The sequence below is a fragment of the Aythya marila genome (assembly GCF_965140915.1).
Source record: "Aythya marila genome assembly, chromosome: 9".
NCBI classification, from domain to species: Eukaryota; Metazoa; Chordata; class Aves; order Anseriformes; family Anatidae; genus Aythya; species Aythya marila.
In genome coordinates, this window is record NC_139050.1 from 17,761,866 (window position 1) to 17,774,303 (window position 12,438).

At 39.6% G+C, this 12,438-nt stretch overlaps 1 protein-coding gene across 1 annotated transcript; it reads left to right on the top strand.

Moving 5' to 3' along the window:
* The first annotated feature begins 1,693 nt into the window (after positions 1 to 1,693).
* Positions 1,694 to 11,866, top strand: HRG (histidine rich glycoprotein). Its single transcript, XM_082767769.1, has 7 exons — positions 1,694 to 1,953; positions 4,336 to 4,443; positions 5,421 to 5,508; positions 5,972 to 6,138; positions 7,868 to 7,984; positions 9,476 to 9,562; positions 10,497 to 11,866. Exons 1-7 carry the CDS (start codon positions 1,756 to 1,758, stop codon positions 11,439 to 11,441), a joined length of 1,710 nt encoding a protein of 569 aa, XP_082623895.1. The 5' UTR covers positions 1,694 to 1,755; the 3' UTR covers positions 11,442 to 11,866.
* The last annotated feature ends 572 nt before the right edge of the window (positions 11,867 to 12,438 follow it).

Here is a 12,438-nt window from a genome sequence, read left to right on the forward strand (position 1 = left end):
CCTTCTGCAATCCATTCCCCTTCTACTTTTCTAGTATCCAAATCATTGTACTAGGGATTTTAAAGAGTACTTCTCTGCTTAGACCTAGTATCCACTTGTACTTTCCAAGAACTTTTGGAACTTTTTTGGTCCATGCTGTTGGAGCATGGACCTGCTGTCCATGTGTGGGAAGTGTGTCCATGAACTTTTCTAAACCAGTTCTGACCCTGCTGATATTGTTTGTCTCCACATCGTTCTGTGGCAAAGAGTTCAGGAAGTTTACTACTACTACATAGAGATATACTATTTTTATCTGTTTTAAACTGATTCACACCAGTGTTAGGTGCACGTCACCATCATATTATAAGATACCACATTTGGCTTATATACTACCAGAGAACTATTAAGTGAATTCTGAACTAACTATAAAAGAATGCCACTGCTTTGGCTCTGGGCATTTTTGAATGTGATTTCTCAGATGACAGACATGCTAAAAGTTGGCTTTCATTGAATAAGAATTAATTTAATGAGGGTTAAGTGTGATTGCCCACAATATTTCTTAGCGTTTTTCACAAAAATAAGTCAAAAAAAAACCTTCAAAGTCAAACATGTAAACCCAAGTCAATTATGCAGGTAGCACCTTATTCTGTAAGAAGCTGATCCAATCTCTCACACCAATCTGGATTTGGAAAATTGATCTGAATCTGACTTTGTCATTTTGGGCTTACGTTGACTTTTTGTATTTTCTTATTCAGAGGTTGAATTTTGTACTGAAACCTTAGCCACTCCCTGACAGTGTCATTACTGCCATTTAAGAAAGTCCTGAGCTATCCTAAATAAAACATTTTGAATAAAACAAGACAATATCTTCTCCTTTCTGCTTCGTAGAGAATACTGAGATATCCTGCAAAAGCTATGAATATTACTATGCACTGAATCATTTTAATAAATACTAAAAAATCAGCAATTCCCTAAGTAAGTCTTTTGAAAGCTACTTCAGCCAAAGAGCACATAAAACTACTTAGACTGAGTGCAAAGTTAGATTTATATCACTTCATGCCATGTCTCAATTGTGTTGGTATTAAGCCAGTCAATCCTATTCTGTGTGCTGTTCTGAAAAGATGTAAAGCTGATGAAAATCTGCTCAAAATTTTCCCAACCTGGAGGAGTAGCAGGTACTTACATAGAAGCTATAGACCACCTGCTTGCAAGGGCACATTGGGCTACAACCCTTCTCCAAATGTGAGTGACCTTCTTGTTTCCCTTTCACTGGTTCTCTCCTCATTAAGGACCTGCAACAACAAGGATACGGATATAGCCATAATATGACCACAAATATCTCAGCGTATTTGTATTTCAGCTATTTTCATAGTAAACAAGAAACCAAGATTGCATAATACCTGCACACATAAACTGGACCATCCTACTTAGAGGCTCATCAGCGTGTTGTTAGAAGCTAAATATTCTTCATAGTAAAACACAATTGCACAATGCCTGCTTAAAGAATCACAAACATACTCCCTTTGATGAATGGTCCAGAAAGCACTGTAAGGACTACTTTCCTCAAAATCTGCTCAATCACTATGTAATCATTTACTTACTGTTTGTAAACATTAATCCAGGGCCAAGGTAATAGCCTTGTGACACAACACTTAAATTTATATAAAACCATGCCCTTTTAGCATTCATTTACAACTTCTGCAGACCACTCTGATGTAAAGCAGACAACTGGCTTTATCAGGGCACGGGCAGTGGTGACCTAACACCACAAACAAAATGCTGTATCTAACTTCATTTTTTTTCCTAACACTACTGCAGTGCTATAATGCCCAAACCAAAACAAGCCTTACACCTACAGACTGCAAGACCGTCGAAGCAGATGCAGGAGTGGCCCTGGATTTGGTCAACAGACATCGCAGAGAAGGTTATGTTTTCGGTTTGTTCCGTGTTGCTGATGCACACGAGCTACGTATAGTAAGTATCAATTAAAAAGCTGATTTATACAGGATGGTGATTTTAAAATAATGAGACAGATCATTAAAAGCTGATAATTATTGTTTTTAACAGAGCAATGCTGATGTAATTCAATGAATCAGCTGTGATTTATGCTATCACAGTATTAATTTGTGCATGATTTATTGTGTGTAAGCTTGATTTCAAAGGACGCTGACTGCCCTCTATTTCCTTGGCTGACCAGATGTTAGCATAGGAGATGCTCTGAACAGCTTTATATAATACTGGAAATTAATCTGTCTGCTCTGTTGTCAGGTCTCAAATGTTACGTTCATAATTTATACTCAGAGGGTTTCTTCAATCTGTGAATGTTTAACATGAATTAGATCAATGTATACTTCATGACAGGTATTTTGTTTTGATCTTAATTTTGGAGATTGCTGGGTAACTGCAGAGAATGGAGAAAAGTTGAGGAAGACAGAGGAGATGAAAATACCACTCTGCAAAAAGGGGAAGGGCTGGATAGAGAGCCTACATCAGTCATTCATTTCCCACTTCATAGGTTCCTTCCTATTGCTATTTCCTAGAGAGCATACATGAGCTTTTCTCAATCATTGCCTGCCTAAATGCCAAAGCAAATCAATAGCCAAAAAAGCAACAGAACACACAATTTCTTTAGCTATTAGATAAAAGAGATCAAGGAAACGCAAATTTACTGGTACACTTGGCTACCTTTTAACTGCTTGGGTTGTCAACAACAATCTGCACATCTGCAGTGTTCATGAGCTATATTACACACCTCACTACGGCAACCAAAAAAAAAAAAAAAAAAAAAAAGCTAGTTTTGATGGAGCTGTTTAAAATTAACTGCCTGTTAAGAGGAGAAGAAGCTCAAAAAGAGACTACAAGTTTTCAGGTACATTTTCAAAAAAAAAAATCAGAACATTCTGTTTTTCAAAGACTAGGATATGGGGAGTGATACTAATTGATTTTCATGCAATAGCCAGATGATTGAAGAGCTCATCTAGGATGCAAACAGTCTTCTCCAGCATAGAGAAATCACAAATTATTGGGATTTATAAAATAAAATAGTGATGCTCATTTATACAATAAAATCTTCTCCCTTATGAGAGAACAATCATGTGGCTAGCAGGCAGGACAGGTGCCAGGAGAGCTACGGTTCTGGTTTCCTGGTTCTGCCACATGTGTCTTTGTGCAAATCACCTAGCCTTTAATTTTAAAATAGAGACATTGCTAAGCCATATGCACACTGCAAAACTAATGCTTAACATGACAGTGGTGGATACTTACTAATAAAAATATTACACTAGACTGCTGGAATTCTTTCCCAAGGTTTTGTTTATACAGAAACACTCTGAAAGAGGAATCTGAATGGATGAAATTGCATAAAACCTGAGGACGCTTATTCACTGTGAAGGGCTTTGCATCATTTTATCTAAATGATAAAATGAAATATGTCTGTTTTCATTCTGAATGTCCATACAGGGGTTGCTTGAAGTTTACATAATTCATTCCAAATGTGAATTGAGATTCCTTTCCCCGCAGACAAATACCATACTGTTTCTGTGGACCACAGTTAATTCTTAATATCACATTCCATTACCCTGGCAGTCAAATCATTATTCCCTATCCTACTTGCTCCAGAAATAAAACATACTAGAAGAATTTCAGAGCTAAGGTTCCTGACTTTACAGAGATATTTCAGTTTTGTTGTATCGCTCCCTGAATAAACAGGGCAGGAAACAAAATTCTGAAGCGGCATCTGGTCACTAAGGTCATCTGAAGTGGATGTAGTTGTCAAACAGGCTGTCTAGACAACAAGTTTGCTAATAGACCAATGTGCTCAATGTAAAAATCAGGAGGGAAGGAAAACTTTTCATCGTTAACATTTTCCACATGTGATGGACACCAGGTTAGAAACAGACTCTTCTCATAGGTTCTCTGCAGAAGGTTAAGAGGTAACAGCCATAAGCTGCATGAAGGGAAATTCTGACTTGATATAAGGCCACACAAAAAATCAGAGAGCAAACAGTTAAGTACTGGAACTGCCCAGAGAGGCTGTAGAACATCTGTCTTAATGATATATCGAACTCAGCTGGACAAGGTTGATCTAACTTTCATCTAATTTTGAACCTAGCTTTGCCTTGAATGAGTGGCTGCACAAGATGACCTCCAAAGATCCCTTCCTGCCTAAACCGTTCTATGATTCTACCCTTTTCAGCTCAGAAAAAAAGTTCAATACAGAACTGGGGAAGCTACATTAAAGATGAAATTTACCTACTTATTAAAAAGTTTCTTTCAGACCAAGCTTCCTGTGTGTATACATATAATATATACTTATTATAATATATACGTATTTTTTTATCTGTACTTCTCTTCCAGAGAAATTCATCAGTTCTTTTCTTAACTTTGGATGTGCTGGAAACTGAATGCCCTGTAATATCTGGAAGACATTGGGAGTCTTGTGAATATGGTGACATCTATTCCATGGCAAGTAACAGCACCCAGGCAGATTCATACATCAATATTGCATTAATTTGATCTTCACATGAACTGCCCAGAAATTCACATGCTACTACATCTCTAAGTGAAGGCTAGGCTTTAATATGGCTCACTATAAAATAACATCTATTGGATTCTAGAGTTGTAAAACATCAGCTAAAGGTTTGGAAAAGGGGTGACTCATCAAATAAAGCACAACTGTGTTTAATTAGTTGTCTTACAGGAGCTATACTCCATTTTTCCACTGCTGGTAACAGAACTTGAGAATAAATTGCTAACAACTAAAGGGCAATAGAAATTATTTTTTTAAACTCTTATTCCTAGTTTATAAGCCAGAAATGCCTGTGTTATACTTAGTCAGTTGTATGTTGTAGTGTTTGTGGCATGACAACATAAAAGACAGGCAGTGTCAGTACACACAGGGTACGTAGCAGTCCTTGTCCTTATTTGTTTCAGTACAATGATGCAGTCTGGGCTGGGAGCTACCTGTGCAAACTTTGTTTAAATAGGAGAGTGGTGATACTACCACACAGGACAAAGCAGGAAGGCCATGAGGAGAGAAGAGAAAAGAAGTCATTTACTCTTTTTATTAAGAGAAAATGAATGTGAGAAAAGGTTCATCCACTCTTTGATAAAGATTTATATAACCTTTGAGTATCCTAAGTTCCCCTGCTAGCTACTATTATCTCACTGTAAATAAGTCTTAGAGTGACTGAGAAGGCTCTATTAGTTTTCCCTGGTCTCCTCAGTCAGGCAAACTGAAAATTAAAATAAAGTCTTTTGTTGGAGACTTGTACCTAAACACAATCTTTGAATGGTACTAGATCAAACATTCCATTAACAACCACATCTGTTATTCTTAGAAATGCTGAACATTAGGAGGAGGCATCATTTCTGCAATCAACTATATCCAATTAAATCCAATGAAAATAACATTATGGTCATATATTCTTTTCCCCCCTCAGGACTTCGGGCAATGTAAGATTATCATGCATACGAGCCAGCTGTTGAAGAAACCTCAACTACATGGATTTAATTGTACACTAAGTCCAGGTAAAATAACCACTGTTGGAAACTAACACACACCTCAAACCAATCTCATCTGTTTACAATTCAGATTTTAGATAATTCCAATGGTATGTTAAGAATGAGTAATAGAATTAAGAGTACCCAGCTCTTCTAAACTGACTTTATTGGTGTCAGATGGTATCATCACTCCAGCCCACCAAAACTTGATAATGAGCATCAGAAAAAATTTAACTTGGAAAGAATGCCCATTTCAGGGTTAAATTCTAAAGCCGAGCTAGAAGGTATATAAGAATATACATTTTCACAGTAGTCTTTTTTTCACATGACAGGAGAAACCTGTATTTGTAGCATGAGAGATAGGTATTTCACCTCCAAGGAAACACTTGGCATTTCAGCTTCTTCTTATGAGGTCACATCAAAGATACATACACAGATTTTACTCCCTAGAGTATCTATTGAAACATGACTAACTTCTCTGTTTTTACAGTTCCTCCCAATTTAATACAGTGCAAAGACTGTCTTGTAAAAGGTGAAGTCTTAGAAGTCACTGAGCAACATAAAGATATGGCTGCAAAGGCCCTGAAAAAATTCAACAGTGAGAGCAACCACACAAACTACTTCAGTGTCCTCAAAGTTGAAAAGGTTTTAAAGACAGTAAGTGGCATTTTGTCCTCGAATTACTTACAAATGACATTTTGGGAGCAGATCCAAAAACATAGGCCCAGAACTCAAATCCTTTTAGGATCAGAAATACTGCATGTAACCTCTCAGCATAAGTAATCTGCTTAAAATTGAAGGTCCTACTTCTGCAAAGTCTTATCAACTTAATTTAGGCATGTGAAAGCAAAAAGATTTCTCATCTGCTGAAAACCATGGCAGTGGGATGGCATTCCAAATGCCTGCCTTCCTTGGGTGCATTTTTTTTATATTATTATTTATTTTTAATTTTGCATGCCTATTTACCTAACATATTCTAACATACAAGAGTTTATTTACTACAAACCGTAGTTCATCAAGATGTACAGTCATGTGCGTTATCACAGCCATACATCCTGGCAGACGAAGCCAGATAACTTTTTACTATTAGAATATTTAGCACGCGGGTGCAACACTAAGTGGAACACATTCAGAATAATTTTGGCTGCTGCAGAACAGAGCAGCACTCTGAGAGCTCTGAAGGACTGGAGGTAAATGTGTCTCTGTGCTGTAACTCCTGGGAACTACTGGCTCTGGTAAGTAACTCCTCCATCTCTGAGTGATGTTGACACAAAGGCTTACCTTTTGGTTGTTTAGAAGCCTAACTCTTGCACCACCATTATTTCTTGCTGGTAGATACCGGAGACCTTCACTTAAACAGCACAGGATCGTTCTGTACAAGTGTATCAGTCCAGGACACCTCTGTTATGAGGTCCCACGGCCCCTTCCATAATACATGTTGTTCCCAGAACCTGCCCAAATTACAGCGTGCCAATCCCACCTCCTTGCAGAAACTTTGCACAGAACCTTAACAGTGTTCTGCACTGTCATCCCATGCAGGACGTATCCCTCCTCACACTCAGCCCATGGCTGTTTTCTATTTGCCTGGATTCCAGGATTTCTCCCAAACCATTTTGTTTTAATATTTCTTCACATTTCTCTGTCTTTAGCTATAGTGAGAATCCTGATTGTACCACTAGATTTCAGTAGACTGTGTACCACCTAGAAACTATGAAGTTTGATTAAAAAGTATATCACAGAGTATGTGCAACTACTTGTAAAAATTCAGTTAAACCAGTGAAACTTGAGTGCATGCATGCTATGGACATCTTCAATGCAGACTTGAAATAAACTACTACTGCAGTTGAAACTTAAAGTGAAGCATCTCTTCATGGATTCTAGCAGGATCACAAAGGCCTTCTGTTCGTATGGAGCAATGCCTTCTCTATGAATAATGCTGTTGACATTAGAGACAGCAACAACCTCAAAGAAACTGCCAGAATTTCATCCCAAATTAACATCAGCACTGTAGTACTATGCACTTCCATCACTGGAAGGGGGTGGTTGCCATTTTCATTGGAGCAGCTGTTCAATTTAGGGAGAAGACTCTAAGGGCTCTACTTCCTAAAAACACAGGCTGTAAGAGATTTTATAATACCCACATGCCAGACAAAGAAGCAAAGCAACCATCTCCTGGAACTCCTATAAAGGAGTGAGGAAAGCGAGGTATAAATAATCGAATCCATTTTCCTTACTGAATATGCATGTGTGTACAAACTTTTCAACAGCACAGGTAGTGAATGCATGATGTAGACAGGATTTTGATGAGTATAGAGTATAGTTGCTTTTTCAATTACAGAAAAAAGAAAAACCACCTGTCACACTTTTTCTTTGACTTCTGTTTCAGACTGACTCCAATGAAGTTCTCACTTTAGGATTCTCTGTAAAAGAGACCAACTGTTCCAAAGATGTGCAACAGACACAGGAGCCACTGGATTGTGACATTCTGGATAACTGGCATGCTGTGAGTAAAGTCTTTGAATGAAAAATGATGGAAGGGGTAACACCAGGAAGATTTTACCACAATGATTCCAAACATTTCCTGTAAGCATGCACCCAAACTCAAAATTCAGAATCCAGCATATCGAAGTGCAGATCCCAATGTCACAGGTACTCCTTCTCTAAGGAGCCAATCTCAAATCCAAATGTAACTGGAGTTGCATATTTCAGATCTAGAGCTCAGGTCTTCTCTTTGGATCTGGCTTTCACCTTCAAATTGTGGCCATTCCCCTAGTAAATTATTCATGCGATCTTCATAAAAAACATTTATACTAACATGACTCATAGATTTTGAATGAGATATATGTACTGTGCCATCCCAATGAGCCCAGGATTACTTTTTTCTCCTCTGCTGCAGGGGAACATAGGGTGGAATAATTCAGGCCTATCTACAGATAATTATCAAAGTACTCTCTTCACCCAACCTTCCCTTTACAATAATAGTCAGCAGCAAATAAAGTACTAGGCAGAAGCAACAAACCAAAATAAATTACTCCACAGAAATGAAATTGAAGGAATGAAATAAAAATATGGAAAAAATAAAACCTGCAGAGCTGACGGGGTTTTTATGTAGATCCATTTCCTTCTCTGGTTCCTTATACTCCAGAAGACTGGAAAGGATTGTGAATAAATTGGTGGCAGAACTAAAAGCTCACTAGAATGAAGCACAAGCCAGATAGCCAGAGGTTCTGAATTCTGTTCTCAGTGCTGACACCACTGTTGTGTGTGCAAAACGTTATTACCATTTGTAATCACTGGTCATAATAGGCTACTAATGGCCCTAGCATGTACTAAGATAAAGCAGCTGCTAGAGAACGCATACACAGATTATTTTCTATCATTGATAGTAATGATTGTGATATTTCTGTAATGACAACGTTTGTTATCGTTTCCTGAGTTCTGTGCTCTTTCCACATGAGCAGTTCTATGCATGATGACTGGACAGTCACTGCAAATGGGATGCTAAGGGAAGTAATGCTAAAAGATTACAATAAATTACTTCTCAGAAATAAATACAGAAAAAAAGCTCTACATTGAGCTTCATCTCAAACAGCATAGCTATGCAGTGTCTGGTTTTGAGGACTTTGAGCAAAGTTACTGAGTAGCCCAGTCTGAACAGATGTTTGACAGAAAAGAACAAAAATCAGCCTGTGTAGATATTAGTAGATGACTAATTTTTACAGACATCAAAAGAGAAGTAAGCTGGAGAGTGTGGCAGCCCTCTAGATGCATATGAGGAAGTGGTCTTCACAGGCAAGAACACTCAAAAATTAAATATATTTTATTCATTTGTATCAAGTATCATTGGCCAGAAAGCTCAGGATCTAAGTTATATAAACATACTTAGGTATCAAAGGAAGTAGCATAACTTTTAAAACATTGACCTTTCAGTGGCTTCTATTATCTCCATCACCTGAACCCAGATGTGCATTGTTTTTTCTTTTGTTTTGCTCAGCAAAAGGGATTCTGCAAGGCACGAATCGCCAGTGATTCAGATGCTCCCGACGGAACAGATATAAGCTGTGAACTCTACCATCCCTGGGTATGTACTGAATTACTGAAACGTCTCTGGCTATTTCCTAATGCAGGCTATTGCAGCCTCAGTCCAGCCTGACAGAAGAAAGGTTGCAAAGGTTGTTTATGCCCCGTTATTACTCCCCGGGTGTGATGCAGCATGCGAGGACGGACTGGCTTTTGACTACTAGGTCAATCAGAGGATTAATTAGCATCGAGCTGTCCCCACTGCTTCCTCTGAAAGTGTCTTCGCTCTAATCATACTCCTTAGTTAAAGTGGATAGAGATTTACAAGTTCAAAGGGAATTTTAGAAAGCACGAGGAGGGGAAATGATCTTTGTTATATGTGTTCTGTGTTCGGTCTCTTCTCCCAAGCACCAGGTGATAAGATGAGGAAACGGCCTCAGGTTGTGCCAGGGGAGGTTTAGGGTGGATATTAGGAAAAATTCCTTCACTGAAAGGGTTGTGAGGCTTTGGAACAGGCTGCCCAGGGAAGTGGTTGAATCACCATCCCTGCAGGTATTCAAAGGACGTGTAGCTGTGGTGCTCGGGGACATGCTTCAGCGGTGGGCTTGGCAGTGCTGGGTTAACAGTTGGACTCGATCTTAGAGGTCTTGTCCAAGCTAAATGATTCTGTGATTCTATCGTTGGTATTGCAGTGTATATTACAACAGCTAATTCAGTGTGGTTTTTATTTTGCTTTGATCCACTACAGATTTTGCTCAGTTGGTTAGATCATTCCATTTTGTTATGGTATAGTATTTCCAGATGCTTTCCAGTAATTCAGCATTTTATCATCTACTCCTTCTCGTATATCCTGAAAAAAATGCAGCTTTTCTTTTCCTTACAAATCACTGGAACTGTAAATGTAAACCTATTAACTCCCACCTCTCTGTCACCACTTTCTTCTCTTCTCTTAACATCTCACTTAATGCATCTCTCCCTGGTGTTTTTATAAACAGCAGCTTCACCATGGACATAGATGCGGACACTCACGCCCGGGTGGGCCACACAGACATCCCCACCATCATTTTGGTCACAGACATCGCCACAGGGACAGACGCCCACCACATTTTCAATCCAAACCTGAAGACGCTGAGCATAGCCATGGTTTCTACGGAGAACAGGAAGACAGCCACGAAGAATCTCCTCCCTACCATGGTAGACGACATAACCGCCCTCGCCCACCACACCACAGTCCTCCACCTCCTCCTCAAGAGGAACTAGGTCGTACCCCTTCTCCCTATGATGAACAACGTAGTTCTCTTCCCCAAGATGAAACAGAGCAGTTCCCTTCTTCTCCCGATGATGAACAACATGGTCCTTCCCATGGTCTTCCTCCCCATCATGGACCCCACTGTCCTCCTCCTCATGGACCACATCACCCACATCCTCCTCACCACCGTGGACCACACGGTCATCCCCATCATCATGGGCCACATCACCCACATCCTCCTCACCACCGTGGACCACACGGTCATCCCCATCATCATGGGCCACATCACCCACATCCTCCTCACCATCATGGACCACACTGTCCTCCTCTAGGACACCATCCTCATCCCCATCACCACAGACATCACTGCAACAGGACAGGCCCACCAGGAAAGTACTTCCCCTTCCAGGTAACAGGAGCTCTCTATCGCATTCCAGTTCTAAGCACGCAGGATTCTCTCACAGCTCCCAGTGCAAAATTTCCTGAGCTATCCCACCTGGGCCCTCAATTCCCCAGTACCGATGAAGGTACTTCCTTCACTGACCCACATCTTGAGAAGATGCCAAAAATTATAGATTTTCCAGATCACCATTCACAATCAGAGTCATGCCCAGGAAAACCCAAACTTGATCTTCCCCAAATTTTGCCTTTGTTTCCATATAGCTCCATAGCACAAACTTCTTCTCCGTGACCCCAGAGAAAGTTCCTGACTTGAGGGCTGTAGGGCCAATGACAGGTGTACAATGAATGAAAATAGCATGTGGTGAAGGGGGAAAAGAATACAACATGCAAGGAGGAGACGCGCTGAAAATAATGATTAATCCAAGCATTCCAACCTGCTTCTTGATCCCAGATATCTCAGACTCCCCTGTAACTGAAAGGTTCGATAGAATGTGCTTGGGTTCCAATCTCACCTGCAAATGATGCTCCTTTAGTCTGTCAAAGAAAATTCACTAACACTGAAAACTACTTATCTTCATTGCCTCATAATTCCTCATTATAATGTACTTCTCTGAGGACATCTGACCACCTACCATTAAAAATAAAAAGATCTATGGTACTACATTCATTCACACTTTCTGAAGATCTAAAGAAAATAAAATCATGTAAGCATTGTTTCTTGACAATTGTCTCTTGTCACTGGGGCTGTTTAGCTGCACAGTCAGCACCCATGAGGCACAGTCTAGCATAAATTGACTAATTGTAGCTGGGTTACCAGGTTATCTAGGAAAGGGTTGAGACTAGTTAATGACTTGTGTCGTAACACTGCAGAGTGGCCTGCACAGGTGCTTTCGGTACTGCAGTTGCTGGTAGAGATATCAGAAATGCTGCATTCAAGGACAGCCCTTTCAAACAGTTCATAATTGCTCTCAGGGGAGGGGAAAAGCAGAAGCAGGTAACTCTTTCGGGTGAATGTCTTCTTTATCATTGAACATTTCCACTGGAAACTGAGCTGGGAGAAGCAGGAAGAAAGGGTACTGACATCTCTTTATACTGAAGCCCCCATCAAGATAAAGACTATTCAGACGTTCCTGGGACCCCAAAGAGTTAGTTCAGATCTGCTATATCACAGGCAAGAACACGGGGCTAATTAAAACAAACAAACCAAAAATTTTGCTCTTCAAAATAGCTTGTTAATAGCATGAAGTAAAATAAAGAGTGAGAGGTACATTGCAGAAAAAGAAACA

Excerpts from the sequence above, each read along its gene's own strand:
- HRG (XM_082767769.1), top strand. The coding sequence starts at position 1,756 with ATGCTGTATCTAACTTCATTTTTTTTCCTAACACTACTGCAGTGCTAT. Across the intron at positions 6,139-7,867 it reads TTGAAAAGGTTTTAAAGACA|ACTGACTCCAATGAAGTTCT; the intron begins GTAAGTGGCATT and ends CTTCTGTTTCAG. Across the intron at positions 9,563-10,496 it reads GTGAACTCTACCATCCCTGG|CAGCTTCACCATGGACATAG; the intron begins GTATGTACTGAA and ends TTTTATAAACAG.